The 12,716-nt window shown below is 45.4% G+C and overlaps 1 protein-coding gene across 6 annotated transcripts in view; it reads right to left on the bottom strand.

Moving 5' to 3' along the window:
• Positions 1-12,716, bottom strand: part of CTNNA1 (catenin alpha 1) — a 364,979-nt gene that overhangs the window by 91,614 nt on the left and 260,649 nt on the right. For all 6 annotated transcript variants that reach the window (XM_070075027.1, XM_070075024.1, XM_070075026.1 and 3 more), the window contains 1 exon segment: positions 3,742-4,014. In XM_070075027.1, coding sequence (XP_069931128.1) covers positions 3,742-4,014 — 273 coding nt within the window.

Raw genomic sequence — 12,716 nt, 5'->3', positions numbered from 1 at the left:
CTGTTGCTTTGCCTTTCAAATAAACAAACAAATAAATCTTTAAAAGGGGGGTAGGGGGGAAGATGGCACTGTGGTGCAGCAAGTTAAGGTGCTGCCAGTTCCAGTCCTGGCTGCTCTACTTCTGAACCAGCTTCCTGCTAATGCTGCTGGGAAGGGAGTGGAACATAGTCCAAGTACTTGGGACCTGGCCACCCATGTGGAAGATCAAAGGGAGTTCCTAGCTCAGATCACGTTACTGTGGACATTCAGAAAATGAACCAGATGATGAAAGATCTTTTTCTCTTTTTTTGATCTGCCTTTCAAATAAATAATTTTTTTTTTTTTTTTGACAGGCAGAGTGCACAGTGAGAGAGGGAGAGAGGCAGAGAGAAAGGTCTTCCTTTGCTGTTGGTTCACCCTCCAATGGCCGCCACGGCTGCCATGCTGCGGCCGGAGCACTGCGCTGATCCGATGGCAGGAGCCAGGTACTTATCCTGGTCTCCCATGGGGTGCAGGGCCCAAGCACTTGGGCCATCCTCCACTGCACTCCCTGGCCACAGCAGAGAGCTGGCCTGGAAGAACGGCAACCGGGACAGAATCTGGTGCCCCAACCGGGACTAGAACCTGGTGTGCCGGCACCGCAAGGTGGAGAATTAGCCTAGTGAGCCGCGGCGCCGGCCATATAAATTTTTTAAAGAAAAAAAATCCGTTCTCTGTCTTTCCTTCCCCCTCCCCACCACCCCCCCCAACTCCACGTGAATCCAGTTCTCCCAGTGCTGAGTAAGATCTAGTCACAAGCTACAGGTATAAGGTCAATTATCAACAACCCCAGGGCAGCAGCTATTGGCTTCCCTCCAGATTCCCCCCTTGATAACATTTATACTGGTAACCATCTACGCAGATATTGTGACTTTACTAGTTCTTTAAAGGGACTGTGTCCCTATTGATTTCAACTTAAATGCCAATTTTTTCCTAACGATAGCTTGCCCTTTTCCAATAAGGATACATTTCTTCACCCACTCCCAAAGAACTCCTAGTTTTAAAACTGAACATGCAAACCCTTAAGTTTAATATTAGCCTACTTTTCAGCTGTTTACCTTTCTTTTAGGTTAATATAAGATTTCTCCAGTCAAAACTGAATATACAATGCTTTCTGGCTAACAGAAAATGAGGAATGAATGATCATGGAATTTTAATAGGAGTCACAGAGACTCAACAAGCTTGTAACGCTTCACTGAGTAAAATCCTCTCATTTTGTAAGTGAAGGAGCTACGGACCTAAAGGTTACATGGTTTCTGATAGACACCACTCAACTCAGGGCAAAATATGATCCCCATATCCCTGAAACAAAGATCCACTAATGTCAAACTTGAGGGGAAGGGAGACAACAGTGACAGTAAACCATCAGATCCTTTTTTTTTTTTAGGCAGGCAGAGCGGACAGCGAGAGAGACAGAGAGAAAGGTCTTCCTTTTGCCGTTGGTTCATCCTCCAATGGCCGCCACGGCCGGCGCACTGCGCTGATCCTGATTTGATGGCAGGAGCCAGGTACTTCTCCTGGTCTCCCATGGGGTGCAGGGCCCTAGCACTTGGGCCATCCTCCACTGCACTCCCTGGCCACAGCAGAGAGCTGGCCTGGAAGAGGGGCAACCGGGACAGAATCCGGCGCCCCAAGCGGGACTAGAACCCGGTGTGCCGGTGCCGCAAGGCGGAGGATTAGCCTATTGAGCCGCGGCGCCGGCCCAGATCCATCTTAACAGATTATGAAGTCATTTAATGTTTAATTAAGGCTCCAGGGTAAAAACCACTAGTTCTGATATCAGGGTCTTTAGGCTTAACACTGTCATCCTGATACTACATGAGAAGTGTTGTGGTTTGTTTGTTTGTTTGTTTGTTTGTTTGTTTGACAGGCAGAGTGGACAGTGAGAGAGAGACAGAGAGAAAGGTCTTCCTTTTCCGTTGGTTCAGCCCTCCAAGTGGCTGCTGCGGCTGGCGCACCACACTGATCCGAAGCCAGGAGCCAGGTGCTTCTCCTGGTTTCCCATGTGGGTACAAGGCCCCAGGACTTGGGCCATCCTCCACTGCCTTCCCGGGCCACAGCAGAGAGCTGGCCTGGAAGAGGAGCAACCGGGATAGAATCTGGCGCCTCGACCGAGACTAGAACCCAAGGTGCCAGCGCCACAGGCAGAGGATTAGCCTATTGAGCCGCAGCGCCGGCCTACATGAGAAGTCTTAAATCAGTGATGCGGTGGTAACCGAAGCCAAAGAAAAGGGTGGCATAAAGAAAAGAAATCCCAAGACTATGGCAACCTACGTTGAAGCACAGGTGTTAAGCCATGCTTGGGACACATATCTCATATCAGAGTGCAAGTCCACTTCCAATCCAGCTTCCTGGTTCGTACCTATGGAACAGCAGAGGATGGTTCAAGTATCTGAGGCCCTGCGACCCATGTGAGAGATCCAGAAGAAGCTTCTGGCTCCTGGCCTTAGCCTAGCTGAGCCCTAACTATTGGCGATATTTGGAGAGTGAACCAGCACATATATAGGATATCTTTTCTCTCTTTCTCTTTCACTCTCTGTCACTCTGCCATTCAAATAAATAATAATTCTTTTCAAAAAAATTTTTTAAAGCAAGCTCTTCCATCCATTGGTTCATTCCCCAAATAGCTGCAAAGGCCAGGGTTGGGCCAGGCCAAAGCCAGGAGCTTCTTCCAGGTCTCCAACATGGGTGGCAGCTGCCCAAGCACTTTGGGCCATCTTCTACTGTTTCCCCAAGCACATTAGCAGAGAACTAGATGGAAATGAAGCAACCACAACATAAACCTGCACCCATACAGGATGCTGGCACTGCAAGTGGTGCAATGCCACCACTCCAGCCCCAATAAATAAATCTTTAAAAAAAAAGGGGGGGGGGGGTGAAAAAAACAAAATGCAATGCACTATACTGATTCTTCAAAGCACTCCTACTGAGGAAAGGAAGCTGCCTGCCTCAAACACAAATTTCCCTTTAATTTCTAAAAAAAATTTCACAGCAGTTGGTTTTTTAAAAATCAAACAAAAATCTTAAGCTGCTGCCATCTGCTGGAAACCACTAAGCACTGTGGGTAGGAATTAAAAACACGAAGTCAACCAAAGCAGCATCCAGTGAGTGCATACAGTACAGTGTGAGCAAACAAACAATACAGACACAAAACAGATCTAAGACATCAACCATGAAAGGTAAATTATTTGCTATTATGCTAAGAAAATATTTTAATCCCAAATTTGTTTCTGCTTCATTAATTTTGTCCATTATTCCCACTTAGTCACTAGAAGTATATGTAAAAAGACAAGTAAGATTAAGAGCACAGTTCTTATTGCAGCACTTATAATGTGCCTCTATCTAAATAAATTACAGTGTTCCCGCAGGGGAGGGGAGAGCATGCAAAGCCTCTATGCACTTCTGTATCTCCCACAGCTTCACATATGCCAGAAAGTCAAAATCTGGGTTGAAATTAACCAAACTAACAATCTCAATGAAGAACATTCTTACAGGAAACACAAGTTGGAGAAAAAGAATTCAGAAACTTTAACCCACTCTTGAAATTAAGAAATAAAGAAATGCTTTGGGTCAAATTAAGATCAAGTAGCCTGACGATTCCTAAAAAATTGCAAATATGAGTGGCAATTGAGCTTTCCAATGTCTTGATCACATTTCCCCCAGGAACCCGTCACCTTTTGGAGGCTGGTGAAGAGCCTGAATTTCCTCCCAAAGACAACTTACATCAAAGTTATTGAGCGCATACGCCAGCTCGCCGCCGCCACTGCCACCCGGGTGCTGAGAGGCGTCATCTGACGTGGTGGCCTGGGCTGCATTGGAAATGCCGTTAACTGCTTGCTGCAGCTGCTTATAGATCAGGTCCCTGTTGGCCTTATAGGCGGCAACATCTGGGTGCTGCAGGCAGGCCTGGGATGCAGTATACAGGATAGGAACATTCTTCTGCAGGATCCCTCTAGCTGCAGCCATCTGATCCCGATGGCCCACATCTTTCAGTTCCTACAAGAGTAAACAAGAAATTGGCATGATCTTTAGACAGGTTATACTCCAGTAAGTTTGCTAGTATATGCTGGCAAGCTGGTTTATAATGTTCAGGCACATTTTTTCCACTAACAATCTGACGTGAAAGTTCAATGCACCTTAATAAGGAACAACTGAGAGCTCTGGACCCACATGGGCCCATCTGTGGATCTCCAACCAGACTTCTTTCTGAGCTACCATACCCTTGGTTTGACTCTTTGTTCCTAGTTTCTCCTGCAATATATCAACAAGAATTGTACCTCTCGGCACTGTTTTCAAGATTAAATGGGATAATGCATATAAAGCACTTAGCACATAACTAATCAAAGAAAACACATAAAACGTGAACTGTACTTTACCTGTCCCAACCAACAAAAAGACTACGCGGACCAACATTTAAATAAAGTAAAATTAATAAGGATGTATTTATCATTAAGTTACACGGCTCATGACATTCGAGACCCACATGATCCAGTAATTGTAATTCGCGATTATAACAACCTATTGTTTAGATGTGGTCTTAACCCAAAACTGTAATGCACAGTTAAAGGGATGTAAAGTTCTTTGCATCATTTCTACTATTAACATCTACTACTAGGCCGGCACCGCGGCTCAATAGGCTAATCCTCCACCTGTGGTGCTGGCACCCCGGGTTCTAGTCCCGGTCGGGGCGCTGGATTCTGTCCCAGGTGCCCCTCTTCCAGGCCAGCTCTCTGCTGTGGCCAGGGAATGCAGTGGAGGATGGCCCAAGTGCTTGGGCCCTGCACCCACATGGGAGACCAGGAGGAGCACCTGGCTCCTGCCTTCGGATCGGCGCAGCACGTCGGCCGCAACGGCCATTGGGGAGTGAACCAATGGAAAAGGAAAACCTCTCTTTCTTTCTCTCTCTCTCGCTAACTCTGCCTGTCAAAAAATAAAATTAAAAAAAAATCTACTACTAGATAAGATAAACTCAAGAGCTGGGGCTGGAATGTTTAAGATACCTCCAATGAAGCTGGCATCCCATATAGGCACCAGATCTTGGCTGCTCCACTTCCAACCCAGCTCCCTGCTTACGGCCAGGGGGAAAATGGCCGAAGTATCTGGGACCCTGCTACCCAAATGGGAGATCCAGAAAAAGCTCCTGGCTTCTGGCTTCAGCCTGACCCAGCCCTGGCAGATGCAGCCATCTGGGAAATGACCCAGCAGATGGAAGACATAGCTCTCCCTCCCTAACTACCCCCCCCCCCACTTATTCCTCTTGCTCTCCCTCCCACTCCTCTTCTCTCTGTGTAACTCTGACTTTCAAATGAATAAATATATCATTATATTAAAAAAAAATGCCCAGAGCAGCAGCAAACATTTAGCTGCTGGAGTAGGGGACCAGGGTGCCTCTGACTTCAGCTTCGTGCTCATGTGTGCCTTGGCAGGCAGCAGTGAGGGCTCCAGCAGTCTCAAGTATTCAGGCTCCTGCACCCAGGTGGGAAACCTGGACTGAGTGACCAACTTCCCTCTGGGCCACTGCAAGCATTTGGGAAGGGAACTAGTGGATGGGGTAACACTTGCTAGCTTTCTATGTACATACATGCACTCGCTCTGTCTCTCTCCTTTTCTTACTCTCCCTCAAATAAAGTTTAAAGTAATTTTTAAAATTTAACATCTATAGTAAATTTGGATCAGTGCCACAGAAGAGGAATATGGATCAGAGTTATCTGACCACCAAATGAATGCCAACTTTATCTGACGTGTAATCATGGAACTTCAACATTAATGTTACCAACTGAATTCTAGAGTATAAATGTAAATGCTTTAAAAACGAGTATTACATGTGTAAACAGTAAGAGAAAATTGACTAACTTAAAAGGCCAAAGTCAATTACTCAATTAAAAGACTGACTTAGCTATTCAATGGCTCATCTTTCTAGATGAGTTCCTAATTAAGCATTAGAGACAACCAAACTTCCTTTGGCTTCCTTTTCCTGAAATTTGCTATCAGTATGTATTTTAGGGTTGCATCTTTATTCAGCCCTTGTATAATATGACAGCTCACTTTTCCTCCTAGATTTCTTTTCTCGTTCGGAATTTGAATTTGCAATTAACAGCTCACAGCACTCAAATGCCCTATAGCATAATACATTGGGCTAAATATTCAAAAACAGGACCCTGTGGATTCAGGGGATCAGTGATCACACTAAGATTCAAGCCATGACAAGGAGCTATGGTTGACCACTAAGCTAAAACAAGCTGCTACACATGCTATGTGTGGCATTTTCTAAATATTCTAAATATTCTGCCTTAGAAGTCATCTAGCCAAGCACCTGCCTGTAAGTGCTTACACTGTCCTCTACTTTGAAGCTGCTCTGCAATCAGCTTTGGTATTCCCCCGAAGTACCTGTAACCTGGATCAGCACAGCCTCATAAAGGTTACCAGACACCAGATTCCAGAATGACAAATCAACATCTGACTTTTTATGCCACTGTCTTGTCCAGTATGAAAAACCTCAACTTTTCCAAAGACTGATTTAGGCTAAACATTCCTAACAGGACCCTGTGGATTTAGACAACTGGTCATACTTTGCTGAGTCATCTTAAGACCAGGTGCATGGGGCCGGTGCTGTGGCATAGCAGTTAAAGCCGCTGCCTGCAGTGCGGGCATCCCATATGGGCGCCAGTTTGAGTCTCGGCTGCTCCTCTTCCGATCCAGCTCTCTAACATGGCCTTGGAAAGCAGTAGTGCTTGGGCCCCTGCACCCACGTGGGAGACCTGGAAGAAGCTCCTGGCTCCTGATAGGTGCAGGCCAACTGGGGAGTGAGCCAGCAGATGGAAGAAACCTCTCTTTCTCTCTCTCTCTGCCTCTCTTTCTCTGTGTAAATCTTTCAAATAAATAAATAAATCTTGAAGAAAAAAAAAAAAAGACCAGGTGTTATGGCTAAACCATGCTTACATGGCTGGTGCTCCTGTTCCATGTGGCATTCTCTTCATGTCTTGCCTTCACCACAATGTATCTCTGACAGACTCCTATTTGCTAGGGATGGGGAATATATTTTAAACTATAATGAAAACGACAACTAAATACCATCATTTATTCTAGCTGCAAGAGTGTTCTACTTTCTCTCTTTAGAACTGCTTCTGCCTTAGCACAAAGAAGCTAGATTTTGTTACGATAGAAAAATGAACACTATCACAGGGCATCACTATAGTAAGAATAATCAAATATATTCTTCTCAAGACATACAGTGGTGAGAAGCAATCTAGATTACTGATAAAAGAAGGCTATTAAGCAAAGTACAGGATTAATTATCAAATCAGAATCCCTAGGTCTACTTAAGCCTTCATGACTTCCCAACTCTACCATTCCAGTTAAGGTTAAAGCAGATTCAAGAAAAACCAAGGAGAAAACATAAAAAGGAAATAACTGTTTTCAAGGTGATCTGAACTACCCATCCCATGCATTGATCAAAAAACTGAAGCTGGGGCCAGTATTGCAGCATAGCAGGTAAAGCCATCACCTGCAATACCAGCATCCTATATGGCCGCTCTGCTTCCAATCCAGCTTCCTGCTAATGAGCTTTGGAAAGCCAAAGAGGATGGTCCAAATGCCTGAGTCCCTACATGTGAAATAGAGACCCAGAAGCTCCTGGCTCCTGGCCTCGAACCGGCCCAGCTCTGGCTGTTGCGGCCATTTAAGAAGCAAACCAGGGGATGGAAGATCTCTATCTCTTTCCTTCTCTCTGTAACTCTGACTTATAAATAAAGAAGAGAGGAGGAAGGGGAGGAGGGGGAAGAGTAGGAGAAGAAATTGAAACTAACTTCTAAGCAAGCTATAACACTATCTCTACCTAACAAATGCAAACTTAAACAGGAAGTTTCCCCTCATTTCCCTCTTAACAATACAAAATTGCAGCTTCAGATGGATTTGATCGGATGCTTTCTCTTGGATTCACATGACTATACTTTAAACAGTCCTTGGTCAAATAACCCAATCAGTCCAGATTATTTACAAGTAAAACACTGACAGTACATTACCAATGCATCTGTTCATCATTTCAGAGAAATAATTGTGAAAGTCAAAGCTAATAAACCAGGTAAAATAAAATCTAAGCACACCTGCCTCCCATTTTGAAGTACCTGAGCTCAACACCCATGCTCTGGCTCCTGACTCCCGCATCCTGGTAATAAGACCCTGGGAGGCAGCAGTGATGTTCAAGTAATTGGGTCCCTACCACCCACTGTGAGAGACCTGAATTAAGTTTCCAGCTAGCAGCTTCAGTCTGGCCCAACATAGAGCATGAATTATCAGATCTCTCTGCCTCTCAAATATATATTAAAAGGAAAATAAGAAGCATTCTTACCAAATATTTCAGAAAGCTCTTGTGGGTAAAGGGATATAAACATCAAAGTGTGCTGGAAAGTCAGAGGTGACAACGCCAGGCAAAGGTGGTCCTCTCCACAGGAACCAGGGCTATGCCAGCCCATCCCTACCTCTGCCACCACTTTCACCCTTTGTTGTCAACAGCTCACAGGCTGGAAAATTAACATTGAAGTTCAGGGCCGGCACTGCGGCTCACTAGGCTAATCCTCCAACTGCAGCGCCGGCACCCCGGGTTCTAGTCCTGGTTGGAGCACTGGTTCTGTCCCAGTCGCTCCTCTTCCAGTCCAGCTCTCTGCTGTGGCCCGGGAAGGCAGTGGAGGATGGCCCAAGTACTTGGGCCCTGCACCCACATGGGAGACCAGGAGGAAGCGCCTGGTTGCTGCCAGCGCTGTGGCATAGTGGTTAAGGCCACCACCAGCAGTCCCATATGGGACTGGTTCAAGACCTGGCTGCTCCACTTCATATCCAGCTCTCTGCTATGGCCTGGGAAAGCAGTAGAAGATGGCCCAAGTCCTTGGGCCCCTGCACTCACAAGGGACATCTGGAGAAGAAGCTCCTGGCTCCTGGGTTTGGACTTGCCCAGCTCTGGCCATTGCAGCCATTTGGGGAGTGAACCAGAGGATGGAAGACCTCTCTCTCTCTGTCTCTCCTCTCTCTGTTTAACTCTGACTTTCAAATAAATAAATAAATCTTAAAAAAAAAAAAAAAAAGTGAAACAGCTGAGACTCAAATAGGCACCCAGAGTGGGATGCCGACACTGCAGGCAGCTGCTTTACCCACCACACTCCAGCACCAGTCCCACGACCTTATTTTATAAAGTGGTTATAACACTGTTTGGCACATAGTACGTTATTTAAGTCGCCCACTATTATTTTTGGTCAAATTATCATCATCCCACGCTGTATTTCAGCAAAACTTCATAAAAACAAATCAGTACATTCTAGAAAGCCTGAAGACCTTATGAAGTTTTCCTTTAATGGGTGGCTTCTGTTTAAATGACTCAAGGCAGGCAAGAGAACTAGCACACACATCACACTTTAAAACACTGCTCTTGCACTATGGCTGAGCAGGTTAACACCCTGGCCTAAAGTGCCGGCATCCCATATGGGCTCTGGTTCGAGACCCAGCTGCTCCACTTCCAATCCAGCTTTCTGCTATGGACTGGGATAGCAGTGGAAAATGGCATAAGACCTTGGGACCCTGCACACACACGGGAGACCCGAAAGAAGCTCCTGGCTCCTGGCTTCGGATCGGCGCAGCTCCCGCATTGCGGCCAATTGGGGAATGAACCAACAGATGGAAGACCTCTCTCTACCTCTACCTCTACCTCTACCTCTCCTCTCTCTCTGTAACTCTTTCAAATAAATAAATCAATAAATAAATCTTTTAAAAAAACAAACACTGCTCTTGAGGAAAAAATCCTTTTCAGCGCTAGGGTCACCTACAAAGGGTGGCTCAGAGAGAAGGTAAGTATCATGGAACACACCTGGGGAAAGAGAAAGTCAGCACTGAAAACAGCCCCAGGGGGCCGGCGCCATGGCTCACTTTTAGTTAATCCTCCACCTGCAGCGCTGGCATCCCATATGGGCGCCGGGTTCTAGTCCCAGTTGCTCCTCTTCCAGTCTAGCTCTCTGCTGTGGCCCAGGAGGGCAGTGGAGGATGACCCAGGTGCTTAGGCCCTGCACCCGCATGGAAGACCAGGAGGAAGCACCTGGCTCCTGGCTTCAGATCGGTGTAGCTCCGGCCGTGGTGGGCATTTGGGGGATGAACCAATGGAAGGAAGACCTTTCTTTCTGTCTCTGTCTCTCATTGTCTAACTCTGTCAAATAAATAAATAAATAAGAAAGAAAAGGAAGAAAAGAAAGAAAAGAAAAGAAAAGAAAAGAAAAGAAAAGAAAAGAAAAGAAAAGAAAAGAAAAGAAAAGAAAAGAAAAGAAAAGAAAAGAAAAGAAAAGAAAAGAAAAGAAAAAAGAGAAGAAAAGAGAAGAGAAGAGAAAACAGCCCAAGAGGCTAAGTAGATAGCAATGAAGAAATTCTACCAAAAACAGTGTGGAGAAGCAGGACTAGCAACTAAAGGAGGTAATGGGCAAAGTGAAGTTTCTACCAGGCCAGGCCCTTACTATGAAGTAAATATATGCATTAAGGCCATGTCCTGCAAAAGGCCATCTTTCACCAGGATCCCACACTCAGTCTTCTCTTTTTGGAAGCTAATACTAAAGTTTAAAGAATCAGGCAAGGGGCCAGCGCTGTGCGCAGAGGGTTAACACCCTGGCCTGAAGTGCCAGCATCCCATATGGGTGCCAGTTTGACACCTGGCTGCTCCACTTCCTGTCCAGCTCTCTGCCGTGGCCTGGGATAGTAGTAGTCCTTGGGCCCCTGCACCCACGTGGGAAACCCGGAAGAAGCTCCTGGCTCCTGGCTTTGGATCACTGCAGCCCCAGCCGTTGTGGCCAATTAGGGAGTGAACCATCAGATGGAAGACCTCTCTCTCTCTCTCTCTCTCCCTCACTCTCTCTCTCTCTCTCTCTCTGCCTCTCCTTTCTCTGTGTAACTCTTTCAAATAAATAAATAAATCTTTAAAAAAAAAAGAATCAGGCAAACTGTAAATGATTATGACACACTATAAATCCAAGAAAAGGAGAATATTAATCACTCAAGATCCCAAAAGAAAAGAAAAAAAGGACAATAAAATCAAACCAAGTCATTCAAAGATGACGTGGGCCCTGCTGAAAAGGTCTCAGCAAAGCAGAGGGGAGTCACAGGTCACTCTGGCCTGGACAGACAGGAGCAAGATGATCACCAGACAATCACAGCCCAGGGAACACTGCTGTTCACAGCAGCTTTGACTTTTAGCACCCAGGGTAACCAGCAGGGAGGAAACGTGGGACCAACACCAGCCTCACTCTCTTCACTCTTCTGACCTCCGGCTGCTGTTCCCACAAGCCGCAGAGAAGTTAGGTTCTTGGGGCAAAGAAAACAGATACAGAGGGGCAAACAGAAGATTGTCCAGCATGTATACATGCAATAACTCCACAATTTTTGTGACATCTTATTTTAGAAGTGCTTCACAATTACTACTCTATTTTGCTATACATCAGGGATTAAGTACAAGGATTATTAATGGATTCATGGCACAGAGAAAACTCAGCATTATTTCCCAGGAAGTATCACCAATACTGTACAAAATCCAGAACTGCTGTTACGTTTCATGTCAAGAACACCACCTATTGTGGCTAGCGCTGTGGCGTAGCAAGTAAGGCCACTGCCTGCAGTACTGGCATCCCATATGGGCAGCGGTTCACATCCCAGCTGCTCTACTACTGATCTAGCTCTCTGCTGTGGCCTGGGAAAGCAGTGTAAGATGGCTTCTGCATCCACATGGGAGACCTGGAAGAAGCTCCTGGCTTCAGATCGGCATAGCTCTGGCCACTGCGGCCAATTGGGGACTGAACCAGCGGATGGAAGACCTCTCTCTCTCTGCCTCTTCTCTCTGTGTAACTCTTCCAAATAAATAAATAAATCTTAAAAAAAAAAAAAGAAAGAAAAACACCACCATCTACTGACTTATTCTACCATTTTGCAAAGATGCACAGCATTAAGTGGCAACCTAAATGTTCTTACTGTACCTAAATAACACTAAGTCATCATAAACCAAGATAATACTGGCTTTAAGACAGTAGGACTATTCAAAGTGGTTTTTTTAAACCTAACTCCGTATTTATATTACTGATTCAAACAAAATATGAAAATAAAATATGAACATAATTTGGCCAGTTTGCCATATTTACATAATTACCATTGTATTAAACAATTTCTTCTCAGGATTAGTTAGCCCAAGCAAAAAGGGGAGTAGCATGTGATAGGAGATTAAGCATACATAAGAATAAATGATGCGGGGTTGGCACGATGGCACACCAGGTAAAACCACCACCAGCAGTGCCAGTATCCCATATGGCGCCAGTTTGAGACCCAGCTAGCTGTTCCACTTTCAATCCACCTCTCTGCTATGGCCTGAGAAAGCAGTAAAAGAAGACCCAAGCGCTTGGGCCCCTGCACTTAAGTGGGAGACTTGAAGCTCCTGGCTCCTGGCTTTGGAATGGCCCAGCTCCAACCACTGTGGCCATTTTGGGAGTGAAACAGCAGGTGGAAGATCTCTCTCTACCTCTGCCTCCCTGTAACTCTTTCAAATAAATAAATAAATCTTTAAAAAAAATGATAAAAGCACATTGAGCCCAAGCTAAATGAATTCTCAGGGAGTACACCAAATCTAGCCATATCATTTATAATCTTAACTACAGAAATGTAAAGCCAGGATTTCATATGTAAAGAGT

The sequence above is a fragment of the Oryctolagus cuniculus genome, chromosome 6 (genome assembly GCF_964237555.1).
Source record: "Oryctolagus cuniculus chromosome 6, mOryCun1.1, whole genome shotgun sequence".
In the NCBI taxonomy this organism is placed as follows: domain Eukaryota; kingdom Metazoa; phylum Chordata; class Mammalia; order Lagomorpha; family Leporidae; genus Oryctolagus; species Oryctolagus cuniculus.
The sequence above is the reverse complement of the archived record's forward strand: the minus strand, read 5'-3'. Positions and strand labels throughout refer to the sequence as shown.